The 19,029-nt window shown below is 21.5% G+C and overlaps 5 protein-coding genes across 5 annotated transcripts; 2 read left to right on the top strand and 3 right to left on the bottom strand.

Moving 5' to 3' along the window:
• Window positions 1-290: 290 nt before the first annotated feature.
• On the top strand, window positions 291-3,495 carry SRAE_1000354200 (Carboxypeptidase N catalytic chain; the record flags this gene model as incomplete). Its single annotated transcript, XM_024650744.1, has 2 exons — window positions 291-517; window positions 558-3,495. 2 exons carry the CDS (start codon window positions 291-293, stop codon window positions 3,493-3,495), a joined length of 3,165 nt encoding a protein of 1,054 aa, XP_024504490.1.
• A 123-nt stretch (window positions 3,496-3,618) lies between these two features.
• Window positions 3,619-4,527, bottom strand: SRAE_1000354100 (Elongation of very long chain fatty acids protein; the record flags this gene model as incomplete). Its single annotated transcript, XM_024650743.1, has 2 exons — window positions 3,619-4,332; window positions 4,375-4,527. 2 exons carry the CDS (start codon window positions 4,525-4,527, stop codon window positions 3,619-3,621), a joined length of 867 nt encoding a protein of 288 aa, XP_024504489.1.
• Window positions 4,528-7,425: 2,898 nt separating this feature from the next.
• SRAE_1000354000 (Williams-Beuren syndrome chromosomal region 16 protein) lies at window positions 7,426-8,619 on the top strand (the record flags this gene model as incomplete). The annotated part of the gene is made up of 1 exon (XM_024650742.1): window positions 7,426-8,619. One exon carries the CDS (start codon window positions 7,426-7,428, stop codon window positions 8,617-8,619), a length of 1,194 nt encoding a protein of 397 aa, XP_024504488.1.
• Window positions 8,620-9,147: 528 nt separating this feature from the next.
• Window positions 9,148-12,986, bottom strand: SRAE_1000353900 (Protein clueless; the record flags this gene model as incomplete). Its single annotated transcript, XM_024650740.1, has 3 exons — window positions 9,148-9,252; window positions 9,315-12,532; window positions 12,584-12,986. 3 exons carry the CDS (start codon window positions 12,984-12,986, stop codon window positions 9,148-9,150), a joined length of 3,726 nt encoding a protein of 1,241 aa, XP_024504487.1.
• A 2,974-nt stretch (window positions 12,987-15,960) lies between these two features.
• On the bottom strand, window positions 15,961-18,105 carry SRAE_1000353800 (Hypothetical protein; the record flags this gene model as incomplete). The annotated part of the gene is made up of 3 exons (XM_024650739.1): window positions 15,961-16,299; window positions 16,342-17,767; window positions 17,867-18,105. The coding sequence occupies 3 exons, from the start codon at window positions 18,103-18,105 to the stop codon at window positions 15,961-15,963; spliced, it is 2,004 nt and encodes a 667-aa protein (XP_024504486.1).
• Window positions 18,106-19,029: the final 924 nt, after the last annotated feature.

The following is a 19,029-nucleotide window of genomic DNA, read 5'->3' as shown; positions in this document are numbered from 1 at the left end:
TTTATTGAAAGTTAACATTATATATTCAATAAGTTTTTGTTTTTGTTTTGAATGTAAACAAATTATACATATGAACAATGTATTTTTATTATTATATTTACAATTATAAGTTTTTTTTTGTTTTATTAATTCAATAATATTATTATTGATTTATTTAAAATCGTAGAAAAAAAAAATTATGATAATTAAATATATAGTATATATTAATTAAAAAATTATTTTTCAGCATTATCTTTGATAATTTAATGTTTTAAACTATATAATTATATAAATAGTTTTATATATATAAAATGATTATAAAATTTTTACTAATATCAATATGGTTTATTAACCTTAAAGTAAATTGTGAACTAAGTTGGGATTCAGATATTATAGCAAGTGATGATGATATTGAAAAATCAAAAAGTGATGCATTAATTAAATATTTTGGTGATAGAGCTGAGAATTCATCTATTTTTTTGACATATGAAAATATTTCAAACATTATAGGTAATTATCAAAATGTTGATAAGAATAGGTTAGTTTGAATATATTAATTTTAATATTTATAAAAATAGATTTCATCATCATGATTATTATTCACTTACTAAATTTGTTAAAAAGATAAATTCAACATATTCAGATATAACACATCTTTATTCAATTGGACATTCTGTAGAAGATAGAGAATTATGGGTATTAATTATTTCAAAAAATCCTAGAAAACATGAATTATTAAAACCAGAATTTAAATATGTTGCCAATATGCATGGTAATGAAGTTTTAGGAAGAGAATGTTTAATATATTTAACTTACTTTTTATGTAAAAATTATGGAAAAAATGATTATTTAACAAAACTTATGAATGATGTAAGAATTCATTTGTTATTTTCAATGAATCCTGATGGTTATGAAAGATCACAAATTGGTGATAAAATGTCTGGTAATGGAAGATCTAATGCTAATTCAATTGATTTAAATAGAAATTTTCCAGCTAATCATCCAGAACATGTAGAATTATCAGGTGGAGTAGAAATTGAAGAAGAGACAAAGCATGTAATGTCATGGATAAAATCTTTTCCTTTTGTATTATCAGCTAATTTACATGGTGGTTCATTAGTTGCAAATTATCCATTTGATGATAGTGAATCTGGTAAAGATGGAATTTATACACCTTCTTTGGATGATAAATTATTTGTACAATTATCATATCAATATGCTCGAGCTCACAAAGATATGTGGAAAACAGGAAGAAGATGTGGTTTAGGAATTAATGGTGATACATTTTACCATGGTATTACTAATGGAGCAGCTTGGTATCATTTAGCTGGTGGAATGCAAGATTGGCAATATCTTCATACAAATACATTAGAAATAACAATAGAAATGGGATGTTATAAATTTCCATTAAGTTATATGTATGAAAAATTATGGAACGATAATATGTTTGCATTAATTGCTTATATTGATATGGTTAGATATGGTTTAAAAGGAATTGTTAAAGATATTGATGGTAAACCATTAATAAATGCTACAGTAGAAATTATTGGTGATAAAAAAGGTAAAATAATAACTACAACTGATCAAGGTGAATATTGGAGATTATTAGCACCTGGAAAATATAAAATAAAATTTTCTCATGGTTATCATATATCAAAAATTATAGATATTTTTATTAAACCAAGAGAATTAATAATTAATGATATTATTTTAGAAAATCCACCATGTAATTATAGTGATAATTTTAAACAAGAAGTATATTATAGAGGTTTTACTGAATATACAACAATGATAATAGGTGTTGATCAATTTGGAAAAAAAATTATTACGAATTTATTAGAAACATTATGTAATATATCATTACCATATATAAAAGAATTATTTAAAAATACAAAAATTATTGCATTACCAGAATATATTCAAGGAGAACATTTACCATATATTAAAGCACATTCACCAACTATATTAATTTATTTTGGAATGGGTGAAACTAAAAGTATTATTTATATTCCAATGGATGAAGTACCAAAAGGTTTTAATAAAAATATTTTAGATGAATCATTAAATAATTATTTTGGAAAATATAATGATAATTCATGTACAGGTATATTAAATGATGAAAAATTATCAGAAATGGCAGTAGATATGAAATTAAAAAAAAGTTTTATTCTTGGTTTAGGTTTAGGATGTAATATAAATATAACCAATAATGATGATTACATTAAAAATATTATATTAATTATTAATAATATTGTATATAGAGCAAAAAAAGATTCTGTTGAAGAGTATAGTGTTGTTCCTTCAGTTAATCCACTGGATCATTTTACACCACAAGATGTTATTGCATCAACATCAGCAGGTTTAAATAGAATAGAAGAATCAAAATACTGTAATACAAAAGTAAAAATGTTAGAAAATATGAGAATTATTGAAATAGGTCAACAAGAATCAGGTCCAAGAACTTTAATAATGTCAATTGAAGCAAGGACTGAACATATGATTTATCAAATGTTAAGTTATCTTTGTGAAGTTTCACCAACTGATCATGATTATAGAGTAAAAAGATTTATGGAAAATTCAAAATTAATTGTTATTCCTGAAATTCCTGGTACACAATTAAATTGTCATGATTATTCAACTATACAACCATTTGAACCATTACTTTCTATTATTATTAAAGTTTATCCTGATATAGATTACGTAATATTTATGGCTTCAGGAGGTTTAAAGGTTCGATATGTAAATGCTTCAAATACAGATATGGCTTATCAATTATCAGAGATATATGTTAAAAAACATAAATTAATGGTTGATGGTGTTTGGAATATTTGTTCTAAAAATAATAAAATGACTTATGTTAATGGAGAATTTAAATGGAATAATACAAATAATGATAATTGGATAAAACCAGATGCTTTATTAGTACAAACAGGATGTTGCTATGAAGCAAGTGGTGATGGACATTTATTTGAAGAAAATAAAAATTCTTTATTTGATTTATTAGAAAATAGACTTCAAGGTATTAGTGGACGTGTTATTAAAAGAAAAAAATATGTTGGAATAAAGATAAAGATAAACATATTAAAAGAAGGAAAACTATATAAGCAAGTAGAAACAAATCCAAAAGTAGAAGGCTATTATCATGTTTGGTTACCTGTTGGTGACTATACTTTAGAAACAATTGATTCTTCATATCCAAAAACAGAAATTGATTTTCATATTTCATCAGCAACATCAGTTATTATTGATATAAATATTGACACTGGCGATGATTCAGGAAATAATAGTATTTTAATAATTGGAATAATTATTTTTATTCTTGCTTTAGGAATATATTATTATTTTAAAAAACATAATAGTTACAAATATTTTATTTTAGACAATAGAAATGAAGGATTTGAAAGAATACCATTAAGAGATAACATAGACGAAGATAGTGATATTGATGAAGATGATAATGGTGAAAAATTACTTTCTTTTAAAGTTGAACACGGCATAACAAATGGTTTCTCTTAATTAAAATTTTTATTGTTATTGTTTTTTTTTTTTTGTAAATCGGGTAAATAATATTATAAAATGCATAAAATCATTGTTTTTTTTTTTTAATCATTTTATTAATATATAATAAATTAAACAAATTTAATTTTGTTTCAATTTCTTTGAAACTTTTGAAATATTATACTTTATAAGATAATTATGAATAAAAAAATTAATAAATAAAAATAGATAAGAAAAATCCATTACCGCAGCAAAAGACAAAATAAATGTACTAGTATGACAAAAATCTTGTGTAAAAAGACGTTTATAGGTGATGTTTATTATTCCACAACAGCTCATTATAAATTGAATAATTTGTAAAGATGTAATTATAATAGGAATAAATTTAGGTACTTTGATATTGAGAGATTTAACAAAGTAGTAGAAATACATTATTGAATGGACAAATGTATTCAAAAATACACCCCATCTAGCAAAAGCAGGAATTTGAATATATGTAAAAAAAATGAATATCAATGTAAGAATATGATGATACCAATGTATAAAACGCAATGGTTTTTTTTTAAGTACAACAAAAAGTGTATCAAAAAGTTCAAAAAGTTTAGAAACTGTAAATAACCATACATAATAACCTGTTATTCCTTCATCATAATCTCCTAAAATGCACCACGATCCAGTAATATTATATTTTAAAATATATTCAAAAAAGTCATTAAACAAGTAGTAAACACTTATAGTAGAATATATACTAAGAAATAAATTCCAAATTGCTAATGGAATTTTTAGTTTGAATGCTTCATAATTTTTCATTACTTTTTGTAAAATAAAAATTGTAATTATATATATAATAACAATCTTAAAAATTATATTTAAATAAAAAAAAGAGTATACTGTTACCTGAAAAACAAAAGGAATTCTTTCTTCAGTCCATTTCAATGAATCTTTTTTTAAAAATTTTGAACTTGATAAAATTCTTACAAATTCTTTTCCATTAAATTTAGGTATTGATAATATTTTTGATAAAATACTATAAAAGAAATTAGGTTTCATTATAATGTATAATAAAAATAATATTTTTTTCTATTTATATTAAAAAATAAATATTCAATATTTTATAATTTCATATTTATTTTTATTTGATTTATTAAAATAAAAATACAATAAAATATCTGAAAATTTATTTGATTCAATTTGATTTAAAAAAAATTTTTTATTAAAAATTCAAAAAAATTTTACTAAAATTTATTTTTTTATTGGTATAATGTTAAGATTAACCTTCATTATAAATATTATTTTATTGAGATTATTATCACTATAAATTATATGTAGTAAATTTATTTTATCATCAACTTAATAATATGTAAATAAATAAATAATTAATAATATATTGTAAAAATTTTTACATTAGTGAGTTAAATTAATACATTACTAGAAATATAATTGTTGCATACAAACTGTTTCTTTTTACCTACTATTTAAAAATAACAAAAAAAAATTTCATAATATTTATTGATATCAACTTTCAAATATTTTAATCAAAAATCTGCCATACAATAATAAAATATTAATAATAATTAGTTAACATTAAAAAAAGAAATGTCAGCTGTACCTGACATTATCAAAACTTTTTACAATCTCAACGAAAATCAACTTAAGCTAACATATTTATGAAATTTTTTTAAATGCCAGATGCAACTAATGATTGTCTTTTGAATATAAGGAAAATTATTTGAAAAAAATCTGACATTAATAATGTAATTAGAAATAATATAATTAAATGCTTTTTTCTAAATCAGATTTTTGTTGAAAAATTTATTAAATTTAGTTTCGTTTTTATAAAACTTTTTAATTTTGATATATAACGTAAAAGTAATAAAAAAAGTTTGAAGCAGAAAACTTATAATTTAAGCAAATGAACATTTAGAATTATAAAACAAAAGACGTTAAGCCTATTAAATTTTTTAAGCTATAATATATGTCGAAAATAATTTAAAAATTTTAATCTTTCTTTAGATATAATCTCTGGTGTTTTTTGTACGCTTAATTTAATGTAATCATTATTAACAATTCAATAAGACTTGAAAATATAAAAAATATTTTAGAAGCAGATTTCTAGTGAAAATTATTTAACAATAAAATCTGAAAAACAATTTGTTTTTATTTTTATTTTGTAGCAAAATGTAGTAAAAAGAAGAAATGTTTTTAACATATTCATTGTTACCGACTTTTAATATCTCGCTGAAATTTACTTTAATATCATTAAACCTGTTTTATTAAGTTTCTTCTTAAAAGTTAGTCAAGAAAAAGTTGTTTCCTTAAAAATAACTTTATTATTTTTAAATATTCACAATTGGTCTATTTATATCTGATTTGACCTAAAGCATAAGTACTAAAAAAAGTAACTTTTTTTGAAATTTGAACATAACATTTTATCCATCTGATAACTTTTAAAATATGATGAATTTTAAATATAATCAAGACTGTACCAAAACCAAAACTTGAAAAGTTGTAATAAGTCAAAGTTAAAAGCGAAAGTGAGAAAAAATTTTTTAAAAAAATCCGGCTTCATTGATGTAATTAAAAATATTAAAATTAAAACAACTTTTCTAGATCATTTTGTTTTGTAAAAAGTCGATTAAAAATAGTCTTCATTTTATTCTATTCTTGAACTTAAAATATGATATAAAATGTATCTTTAAAAGTTAGAAGTAGGAAATATTATATCTTAGATAAATAAGCTCCTAGAAACATGAAAAATGATGTGCTAAATTTTTTTAAGACTTTTAAGATATATTCCACGATGAAAACAGTTTTTTAAAATTTAACCTTTCTTGAGATACAATATTTCGTATTTTTGCGTGCTTATTTTATCGTCATCATTTTTATATCATATTATTAATTAGAAATTTAAAAATATTTTGGAATCGGTTCTTTATGAAAAATAATAATTAGTCGATTTTTTAAATTTGTTTGTTTTTATTTCTATTTTGGAGCAAAATTTAACAAAAGATGAAAATTTTTTTCTAAATTATCATTGTTACTGATTTTTTATATCTTGGCTGAAATATATCATACTACCATGAAAATAGTTTTATTCAATCTCTCTTAAAATGTTAGCCTATAATGATTAATTTCTAAAAACATATCTTTACAATTTTCAAAATTTAAATAAAAAAAAATATTTTAAAATTATTTTAGATTAATTTTTTTTTTGTTCATAAAATACAATAAATCTCATTCTATATTTGTAAGTTTTCTATAACTTAAAATGTGCTTAGAAATATATTTAAAAAAAAACTTTTTAAAAAAATTCATATAATTCAAGTAAATAACTTTATAAAACCATAAAAAAATTATGTTCTAAGTTTCTTCAATGATATTGATAAAAGTTCTATGTATCAGCACAAAGATGTAGCAATGTAAATAAGATAGATGTTAATGACAATTTATTTTTTTGTTACCTAGTTTTGGATTAAGTTAAGTAAGTGGTGCGTGTGAAAAAAAAATTCATTTTTTTTGTTTTATTTATAAATTAAAAGTATTAATAAAGTTTCTATATTATAAAATCCTACTTATGTATAATTAATAGAATAATATACTTAATATATAATTATTATTCTTGAAGTTATATATTATAAATATATATATTCATAATTGTCATAAATGATAATATTTAATTTTAAAAAAAAATTTGTCTAATAAATACTTATTTTATAAATTTATAGTAAAATTATATTGCACTAAATGTACAATTAACTTTTTATAATACATTTATCTACTTTGTAAATGAATGTCTTGTATCCAGCAAAGAATAAATTTAGAGAAATGATATTTAAAAAGAAAAAATTTTAAACATATAAAAATACAAATTTGTTTAAAATAGTATTTAAACTTTGTTTTTTTTTTATATTTTAAAAATTTTTCTTTAATATTTTTATATTTTATTTCATGTGGAAAAATTCTAAAAAAGTTTATGCTTGTGGTTTAGCAACAACAGGAAGTTTTGGAATAAAGAATCTAATTAAAAGTAAAACATCACCTGAAATTATAAGTAAACCTACAAAAATTAGTTATTTTTCAAAAAAAAAAATTTCAAAAATATCATCAGGTTTTGGATTCTCGTTATTTGGTACAACAAATAAATTATATGGTTCTGGATTAAATAATTTTTATCAATTAGGTAAAGCTCCAGTTAAAAAAGGCTATAAAGAAAAAGTTCCTGATAAATGGTATGTACACCCAAAAGAAATTATTCTTCCTGAGGGATGTGGAAATATACAACATATTAGTTCTGGAAGATTGCATTCATTAATTTTAACAGATTCTGGTGTATATGGAATGGGTGATAATGTCCATGGACAATGTGGATTTGATAATAATAAAGTACTTGAAGAAGTATTAAAAAATAAAAAGTATGATGTTTGGAAAAAAATTGAATTAGATACAGATGAAGAAATTAGAAAAGTTCATTGTATTTTAGATACTTCATATATTTTAACAAAATCTGGAAAATTATATGGATTTGGATTAGGAGAAGATGGTCAAGTTGGAAATGAAAAATATGGAGTTTTTAAAGAACCAACATTAATTGGTGGAGATTTAGCTAATGAAAATATTGTAAACATTAGTGGTAGTACTGATACACTTATTGCATTATCCAGTAAAGGTGATATTTTTTTGTGGGGTCAAAATGAATATAATCAGATGGATTTAATAACAAATAATTTACAATTAAATATCCCAAAACATTTTCCACTAAATATTGGTAAAATAATATCTATTGCTGCTACGGGAAGTTCTTGTATTGTATGTACAGAAAAAGGTCAAGTATATGTTTGGGGTCAACAAATATTAGGTCTTGGTCCCAGAATTATTTCATCTATTAAACCTATTCAAATTGATTCTGTATTATTTTCTCCAACTGGAAAAAAAGAAGTTTTTGTTAAAAGTGTTTTTGCTGGTTCTACTTCAATGGGTGCACGAACAAATGAAGGTAATCTATTTACGTGGGGATTCAATAGATATGGTGAACTTGGTTTAGGTAAAAAAGAAAAACAACTTTTTCCTTATCCTGTTTTTCTACCCGAAGAAGTAAAGTCACTTGATTTAGGGTATGATCATACGTTATTTATAACAAATTAAAGTTTAATAAATAAAATTATTTTTATAAAAAAAATTATACACACAAATGTAAAAAACTTTTAACCATAAATTTTTTTTTTAAATATATTAATATAACTGTTAAATTTATATGCTAATTAATTTATTATTTAAAAAAAATATGTTATAAACAAAGTTTCTATTAATTTTTTTTAATATTTTTACAAAAATTAAGCTTTGAATGATAAAATTAAAATAAGTTAATAAAACTTTTTTTCGAAAACCATTAATTATTATATAAATAATAATAAAAAATTAATCAATTTTTTTTTATATTTTAAAATTAACAATTTTTAAAGAAAAATAATTATATTATGCATAAAACATTTTAATTTTATAAAGAATTTATAATTAAACTATTGTAAATTTATTTTTCAATTTAAAAAAAAAATTTTTTTATTTATATAAAAACTACTTTTAACAACAACTATAACATATAACTCGACTAAGATAATAACAAAAAATTTGCATATAAAATGAGGAACCTAATCGAAAATATGATTCATTATTCTATTCAGATACAACAACTGTATTAATTTCATCTTGAGTTATAAAATAAACTCCATTTACAATATTAAGGAAACCAACCATTTTTTCATGTGTAACTTCACCAATCTATAAAAAAAAATACATATATATATATATATATATAAATGAAATATAACAATAAAACATACATCGTGTGATATAATGTCGCCTATCTTAATATCAACTCCATTTCCATGAGCATCATTAAGTTTTCTTTGAAGATTAACTGCTTTCTCAGTATAATCTTTTAAAATTTGACCACTTTCAAGAACTTTATTATGATCTTTACCAAAGAATGATGAATAAATTTGATAAACAATCTTTTCAATTTTAATAGCTTCACGGAAGAGACCACGAATAGCATAACTAGAAGCAGCTAATCTACATATTAAAGCAGTTTTAATATCTATTTCAGATATTCCTTTTTTTTCTATACCATTTTTTTTCAATTTATTTTTTTCAATAATATCCATATAACTTTCAAAAAATTTACCAGAATTATCATAATCAAAATTAAAATATAAAATTATTGAAAGTGAACCATCAATTGTACTTAAAATAGGATGTTCATCACCAAAGATAACATTTGTTAGATATCTCGAACGATATAAATATTGCAAAGAAGCACCAATATCTTTAGATGCAAAAGCGTACAATGAAAGAGTAATGTAATCATGAATAAGGAATAAATAATCCAATCCACGTACACGTTCGGTAATAGTCATACTTTTTTGAAGATTAACATATGCTGAAGTTGGATTACCTGTTATATAATCTAATTTTGCTATTATTTTCAATGAAGCAGACATATCTAAGTGAAGACCAGAATAAACATAATTCATATATTGAAGAGATTCTGTTATGTATGATTGGGCTTCCTCAATTCTACCTTCAATAACAAGTTTTTCTCCCATTCTTTGAAATTGATAAGCATCTTTAGCATGTGGTTCAAGATGTTTTATTACTGGTACCATATTATATAAATCATCTTCATTAAATGGTAATTTTTTACCATCAAGTTTAATAGTTTTTGCTACAAATTGTAAACCAACCATTTTAGCAAATCTTCTTAAAATAACATTTTTTTTAATTGACATATGCTTACATAATTCATCAAAATTTTTATATATTATTGAATAATCAAAAGATTTCTTAGAATCATCAGCAATACTTTTCCAAACATCAGATGTTGTTAATTCTTTCCATCCTTGTGAATCATTATTATCACTACTATTACTTCTTTTTTTTCCTTTTTTAGTTTTTAAACTTTTTTTATTATCATATTCAACATTTCCAAAAAGACAATTTAAGAAATGAACAATAGCATTACCTGTATAAGGTCTTGATAATTCAGTAGCATAATTACGAAATATATGTTTAATTGAACGTACTAAAATTTCACTAACAATAAGATCATATGTAAAACGTTCTTTATCAACTGCTTCTGTTAACATTGCAATATAACCAAGATATCTCATATTAATACCTTTAGCATGCATATTATAATTTAATGCATATCCATCAAGTGGTGTTGTAGCAGGATTGGTATCTAAAAGTTCTTGTACAAAAGTTGGAATAATTTTAAAAGCTAAATATTCACTGGCATCAGCTAATAAATCTTTATGACTTTCTATGTCATCTTCTTCACCAAATTTGAGACCTGGATAATAACAATCGTTATTAAATCTAATATCTATTGATGTATCACTATAAGATCCTATTTTTTTGAGTAATTCTTTAAAAATTTTTCTACCTTCAGTTGTTTGTTCCTCATTTTCTAATTCTTCATCTTGACATAATTTTTCAAGAATTGTTGCAAATGCCATTTTTGAATTTTTTAATACTTCATTTTCTTTTATAGCACTACCCAATAATGAAAAAAATTCTTCTGTTCTTGAATTTATAAATGCTTCAATAAATTCTGGTCTTAAACATGGTATTTTATGTTTACAATATTTAGGAAAACCATTTTTTTTACACAATTCTGTAACTTTAGCTTCTTCTATATAATTAACATCTGGTGGAAATGTTTTAAATAAATCTAATACATAATTTCTACCATCTTTACTTATAAGTCCTTTAGTTTCTATAGAAGTAAATACTTTTGTTTTAACCTCTTCACCATTAGAATTTATTGTTACAACTGTATGAGGCATACTATTCATATCTTTAGCAATTTCTTCTAAAGGTTTTCTAAAAGCTTCATCACAATGAACAGTTTTTCCAAAATCAACAGAACCATAATTAACATCATCATCTTGTCCTCTTTCAAGAATTCCAGGTACAATAGATTGGCAAACAATACGATAACCTTTATAGTCAACAAGACAAAGACCTAAATTATAAAGACCATCTTTATCAATAGCATGAAATGCTTTAGCACCCTTTAAATCATTATTAGAAATTGTATGAGCAGCATCATTACCACCAAATATTGCATAATGATCTTTTGAATCATAACCAAGTGAAAAGAAAATAGAATTGTATAAAAACATTTGTGTTTTAAAGTCATCAGACATATTTAAAGATGGTACATTACCATCAATAATAGCCATGGCACCTTTAACAGCAACTTTTACAAAATCAGAATAACTTTTATAAAATAATCTATCTTTATCAAGTCGTTCTCTAAAATCTTTTTTTGGCATATCTTTACCATTACATAATTCTTCATTCCAATCTCTTACACCACCAGGAAATAAATCTTCAAAACCAGTTTTTTGTATTTGTGTCTCATCTTCTGAACGAAAATAATCTTGTGTAGTTTCAAAAGATGGAACAACCCAGTTAAAAGAAGGGAAAGTAGCTTCTAATTTTTCAAAAACATGCATATCACTTCTAGCTTTTAAAGCTTTAGGCCATAATTTCTTGAAACCAAGTGAGACAGTCATTAAGAGATCAGGTAATTCATGAAATATTGATGGATGTTGTTGTGATTGTTCAGAATTAAATTTGTAACCTGATGTTGAATTGATAAACCAACCTTTGTAAGAACATGTAATATTATAACATTTTCCCTCTAATGTCTCAACACAAATATAAAGAACATCACCTTTCAGTTTTCTTTGTGGTGTTGGTGGATTAAATGGTGATATTCCAACGTAATTGAATGCTTTTATTTGTTTTTTTGTCATATCAGGTATTAAATTGGCATAATTAATATCTTTGACACCTGGTAAAATATAATCATATGGTGTTGCTAACATTTTTCCCTCCTTTGAATCAGGTTCAACATTTGTCTTCATATTTCCCATATAGTTAAAAGATGCACCATTTTTGTTAAGAACATAAGTACTAATATCATTAATGCTTAAAACATCACACATTCGTCTAACATGATCACGAGCTTCACGAGTAGAATAATCGGCTATAATATTAATTTTTTTTAGAAATTTTAATAAATATAAATAAAACTTACTTTGTATAAATTCAATAACATCACCGTCTTCCAAATTAACTAATTTTTCAAGCTCAGTAAATGTATCCAATCTAACTCCTTTAGCAACTAATTGATAACAAGTTCTATAACAACAATCTTCTCTTTCTGAAATAACTTGAAATAATTCTAATGATGGTTCTTTAGTAGAAAGTGTGGCTTCAAAAGAAGTATTATTTGGTAAAACTATTTTTACTTGTACCAACTTATCATTTTCACAACCATTGATACATTCTTCTCCATGTTCATGTGAAGGAGTTGCAGAATTGCTCTCATTTCCTGAATCACATTGTTGTTTTTCATTAACTTTTTTCTCTTTTTTATCTTCAATTTTCTTAATATCACCACTAACACTTTTTCCTTTTACTTGATTGTTATCCTTCATAATTGACTTATTCTTCGCCATTCCTGTGTGGTAAAAGACTATAAAATAAAAAATAAGATTAATAATTAAAATTCATTATTTTATAATATTAAAAAAAATAAAATAATATATATATATATATATGAAAAATTAAATATTAATAAAATACATTAAATTAAGACATTCCAATCTTGCAATGATAACTCAACACAATTTTAACTCTTTTGCTAGAAATAACCTCAAAGTAAGAAGTTAAAAATTTGACGGGGGTAAGATAATATATTCTAATAAATTAATACCAACAATTGTAAACGTTTTAAGAAAAGTTTGTTGAAGAAAATTATATTGAGAAAGAGGAGAAAAAAAAAGAGGTATAGCAAATAATAACTTATAAAAAGATAATTGGTTTAAAGTATTTTATATAAATAAATAAATAATAATTCAAAAAAAAAAAAACTTAAGATAGTATATTATATATAAATAAATGAATAAAAATAATTTTACTTATTTATTATGTGTAAAAAAATGATAAAATTGTAATAAACGTAATTCCAATGATTATTTAATATTTTTTTAAATACTACAAAAAAAAATATATATATATTTATATATATTATTAAATATAATAATTAAGAATAAAAAAAATTAAAAATTATTAAGAAATATTTTTTAAATAAATATTATAGATAAATTTTAATAAATATGAATATGTATTTTTACCCATTGGTACGGTAAGTAGAAAAGATATTAAAAAAAAAAAAGATATTTCGTTCTAAGAGAGAATGATTTTAGTGAAACGGTTACAATCTTAATCAAATGAAATATAAGTAATATCTTTGTTCTTTTAAAACATAATTTATAGGTAGTATAACAATGATAATTTTGATCGTGTATAACTATTTGATATTGATTTTTATTAAAAAATTTATTAAATAAAATATTAAAAAGGGTTAATTTATATAAGTATTTTATATATTAATTATTATATAAAATTTAAATAATAAATATATTATAAACTTATTGTTAATTAAAGTATCATTATAATAATTTTATTATCTTAATAATATTTTTAAATATTATACACAAACTATATTAAAACTATTTTTAATTAAATAAACATCGTTAATAAAACAAAATGAAAATATTTATTTCAAATAATATTTAAAAAAAAGATAAAAATTATTTAAATCAATTTAATTAGTTAGGTTAAACATATTGAAAAAATTAAATATAAATGATTTCACAATTTAGAATATAAATTAAGATTAACAAATTCTTTTTACAATAATTTTAATTTATTAAAAAAAATTGTATTTAATTGATATTTTAATTGCAGTAATATTTAAAGTTATTCTGTAACCTCTAATGAAATGTTTATATTATTTATGATTTTACATTTTTATATTTTAATAAATTTATTAAAAAAATTGTCGAAGAAGAATATAAAATTTAATATGAAGAATTTTATCAAATAGCATTGATATATTAATTTGATATTTTGATTGTTTTTTAAAAATAATCTACTAAAATTTTTCTTACATTCTAACAAATTAAATATATTATTATTTAATATAAATTGAAAATAGGAAGAAAAATATTAATTTTTTACTTGAGACTTATTAGTAATATTTTTATAATATTTATTATTAAAATAATTTTTGAGAAATGTTTAATTTAAGTACAAATATTGTTAATCAAATTATAAGTTTAAAAAAATACATATGTTAAAAGATAAATCTTTATATTTGCATACAAATTTAATTTATTATTCTTTATGTAAAATTCGTATTTGAATATATAAGACTTTTGTAAATATTATAAATTTTAATGTTAAAAACTTTAAAAACTTTATTAATAATGTAACAAAAATTAAATATTAATACAAAGTTATTTGATAATTAACAAGAAAAAAATAATAGAATATTTTTTATTTAAATTTATCTATGAAATGTAGTAAAATTTTAAAATGATTTGATTTTGTTAAAATTTTAATAAAAGTTTGATAATACAATTTATAGTATTAATTTTTATCATCCATTATAAACAATAAAATATTATAATTTATTTATCAACAAATGTAAAATAAAATTTTTTTTCTTTTATATTAATATTAAATTGAAAAATTAATATAAAAGATTAAAAAGTAAAAAAAAATATTTTACAAAAGATATGTTTTATGATATTATATTTATTTTTGAATTAAAAACAGTATAAAATCTATAATTTTAATATTATTTATATTTGTAATATTATAAGTTGATAATAAGAATATTAACATAATTATCTTTAATTCTAAAAATAACAATTTTCTAAATTTTCAATAAAATTATATAATACTATTAGTACAATAGTAATATTCAAGTATTTAAAATATTTTGTAATTTTAATTCTTTTGTTTTACTTTTTATAACAATTTTTAATTTATCTTATTTAAGATAACAATAAAATTTTATAATTTAACACAATTATTTAAGTAAGCATAAAATAATATTACCTAACAAATTTATCAATAAAATATATATAACATTTATTACTCAAATATATATGTGTATATTAGAAAAATAATAGCTTATATAAACAAATACAAGACAATAAAATGAATTTATATTTTATTGGTTAACATAATAAGGTCAATTTCATCTCCGGATATACCATTAAAAATCCATCATTGATGCTCCTCGCTTGACGAACAGCGTTTGAGTTGATAAAAAAAAAATATTTATAGAAAATATATAATGTTTGATTTTTAAAAAAAAAAAAAAAAGAAAGAAAAAACTATAGTACAAACAAACATTATTATTTTTCTGAAATCTTCAATATATAGCATTGAATATAAAAAATAATATTAGATAATAAATAATATAGAAAAAAGTTAAAAACATTCTACAAATATATTTCAAATATTAACTTAAATTAGAAAATATGAGTTTTTTTTTTGATTATAGGAAATCATCATCAATAATATGGTTTTATTTTTTTACCATAGGGAATTATTTTATTTTTTATCAGGTGATGTTACCCATTCAGCTAAACCTTGTTCTACTAAATAATGTCCCAAATCTGTTCCATTAAATTCAATAGAAGCAGAAATAAATGGAAGACTTGGAGCGTCTTCTTTTTTATATGTAGTCCAAGGTGCTTGTGGTGTCAAAGAGAATACAGTATATCCACTATTTGATATACTTCTTCCACCCTCTTCTGTTGATTCAGAATTAACATTAAAGAGTAATGTTTTTAAAGGTTTTAAATCATCTCTATTCCATACTTTTTTATTAACAACTTCACCAGCTTTTGTAGAAACTTGTGCTTCTTGAATTGGGCGAATATTATGAAGCTAAAATATAAATATAAAATTTGTTTTTTTTTTAAAACTTACTTTCGCCCTGAAACACAACATTTTGTCTACAGCAATTGTTGAAGCTGATAATGTTCTTAAATTTCTTTCTTGTACAGTTGTTTGAATACCAAGATCTAAAGCAAAAACTAACCATGTGGCATATTGATAAACACCACCAGAATGATTAGTGGGCATAACTTGTTTTATTAAAATAACTCTTTGCCAATTACTTGGTCCCATACTAGCTGCTAATAATGCCCCTGCTTTCAGTTCGGCTGAAGGTGGTGGTGATGACTGAGCTTGAGATTGACGTGATAAGTTGTCTTGCATATAATTATAAATAGGTTCCATTGATTGAAGACGAAATGTTATATTATATGGATCTTTAAAAACTAATAATTTAGCAAAAAATTTTTCATTTGGAACTTTATCAAGATCAAATGGTTTCATTGGACAGTTTTCTAGTAAGCTTTTAAAATTCCCTGTTAAAGGTGTTGATCTACCTGAACCACTAGATCTATCTGGTTCTGAATGTAGATCAGTTGAGTGAGCAATTAAAGATGGTGTTAATATAGGTAAAATCACTGTATTATCTTCTACAGCATTTGATGGTTTTAATGGAAGATTATGTTTTGTAAAAAATTCACCACTTTCAAGATTAATTCTTATTAAAATAGGTGTATTCATTTGTTCTCCTCTTGTTATTAAACTATTATAAAAACCTTTTGGAATATTTGGATATTTTTTAGAAAATTCAATTATATTTGTATATGGTAAAATAGATGTAATTTGAAAATTATCAGCTAATTTTCTTAATGATAAAATTTTAGCATTAATAATCATTCCATGATCAATTAATCTTCCTTTAACAACATCACTACCTTCTTGTGGATCCTCAAGAATATGTACTCTAAATGTTTGTTTAAGTAGGCGATCAAAATAAGCAACATAATCATTACATTTAATATCTTTTCTATCTAATGGTCCATATTCTTTAACATTTTTAATATAAAATGTATTCATTTCTCTAAATAATCTTAATACACTTGTTTCTTTCTCCAAAAATTTGACTGCTATGTCACCATTAATATCAATATAAGTAGCATATCCTAGTTTATTTACTTCATCACCCTCTAATGATAGTGAAGTTGTTGTTGATATTTTATGTTCATTTTTTGTTTTTATATAATTAGATACTGATGGTTTTTTTTTTAAATCTTCAACTGTTATTGAATTAATTTTTTTTTCTAATTCTTGATCAACCTCATCTTTATTCGAAACAATTATATCGAATGAATTTTGTGAAGGTTTTTGAATATTAATATTATCCACAGAAGGAACATGTTTTTGACGTTGATAAATTATAGATATTGGTCCAACTTGTTTAAATTCAAATTCATCTGCCAATTTTATTTGTTTTAACCAATTATCTGGTAATTTTGGTGCTGTACTAGTTTCAACATATCTAAAAAAAAAAAAATAAAAAAATTTTTTTTATATTTTATTGATAAAATAATTTTTAGATAATAATATTATAAAAATAATATTGATTTAAAAAACTAACTTTTCATTATATAATTTTTCTAAATGATTAATATTTACACCATTAGGATAATTACTCAATAAATCATAAACAGCTTCTCTAATTTCTTCCATTTCTTCACTAATATCCATTTCGATATCATCATTACTTTTCTCATCTAGTACCTCCTTTCGAATCAATGTATCATTGTTAACAGTTCTCTCTGAACTGCTTACTTGTACACAAATCTTCTGTTGATTTCCATTTTCTACTGCAGCCATTGTGTATGATGTTGCGCAACCACCACCTAAAAGAATTTTTATAATTATTATTATTATTATATGTAAAAGATAAATATAATTTATTTTGAGTATTATTTGTAAAGAAGAAAGTTATATATATATAATATTATAAATGTTATAATAAAAAAATTTTTTTTATATTTTATAATAAATTATAAAAATTTTATAATAATAAAATATAAAAATTAATTGAGCTATTTTTATTTGCCCTGTAGTGTATAAATATTATATATTTTATATAAAATGTTCGATTAGATAAGAAAATCATGACAATAATTGTATATATCAATAAATGAAATCGCAAAATTTTATCTTCCAAATCATTTGTTTAAAAATGTTGTGCAAATAAATGAACTAATTTTTAACTATTGCCAATAACTAATAATAATGAAGCCATAAATTTATAAATAATAATGATTTAGAAAAGAAAAATATTTAAATAAAAATTTAATCTTTTAAATAACCTTATGCTATCTTTTATCTAAGTAAATTACTAATTATACATATATATAATTAAGTGAAAAAATGACAAGTGATGTTATGACTGATGTGGTTGATTTTAAAATATGAAGTAGTTAACAATAAATAAAAATAATATGTTATGAAAATAGATTTATTTTAAAACAAAAGTTTTAATACTAGTAATAGTTTGACAAGCAACAATGTTGTTATAAAATGTTATGTTAGTAATACAATAGAATTTGATAATATTATATATATATATACATATGTAAACTATTGTATATATGTGAATATTGATAATCAGTTAAAATATTTGATATACTTCAGACTTTTTAAAAATGTTATAGATATATAATAAATTTATACTATTAATGGTAAAAAAAAAATTATATATTAATTAAATTATTAAAATAATTAAAAAATATAAATATTTTTTATCCT

Source organism: Strongyloides ratti (genome assembly GCF_001040885.1).
Source record: "Strongyloides ratti genome assembly S_ratti_ED321, chromosome : 1".
Classification (NCBI taxonomy): Eukaryota; Metazoa; Nematoda; class Chromadorea; order Rhabditida; family Strongyloididae; genus Strongyloides; species Strongyloides ratti.
Note: the sequence above shows the minus strand (reverse complement) of the source record. Positions and strands in the feature narration are given on the sequence as shown.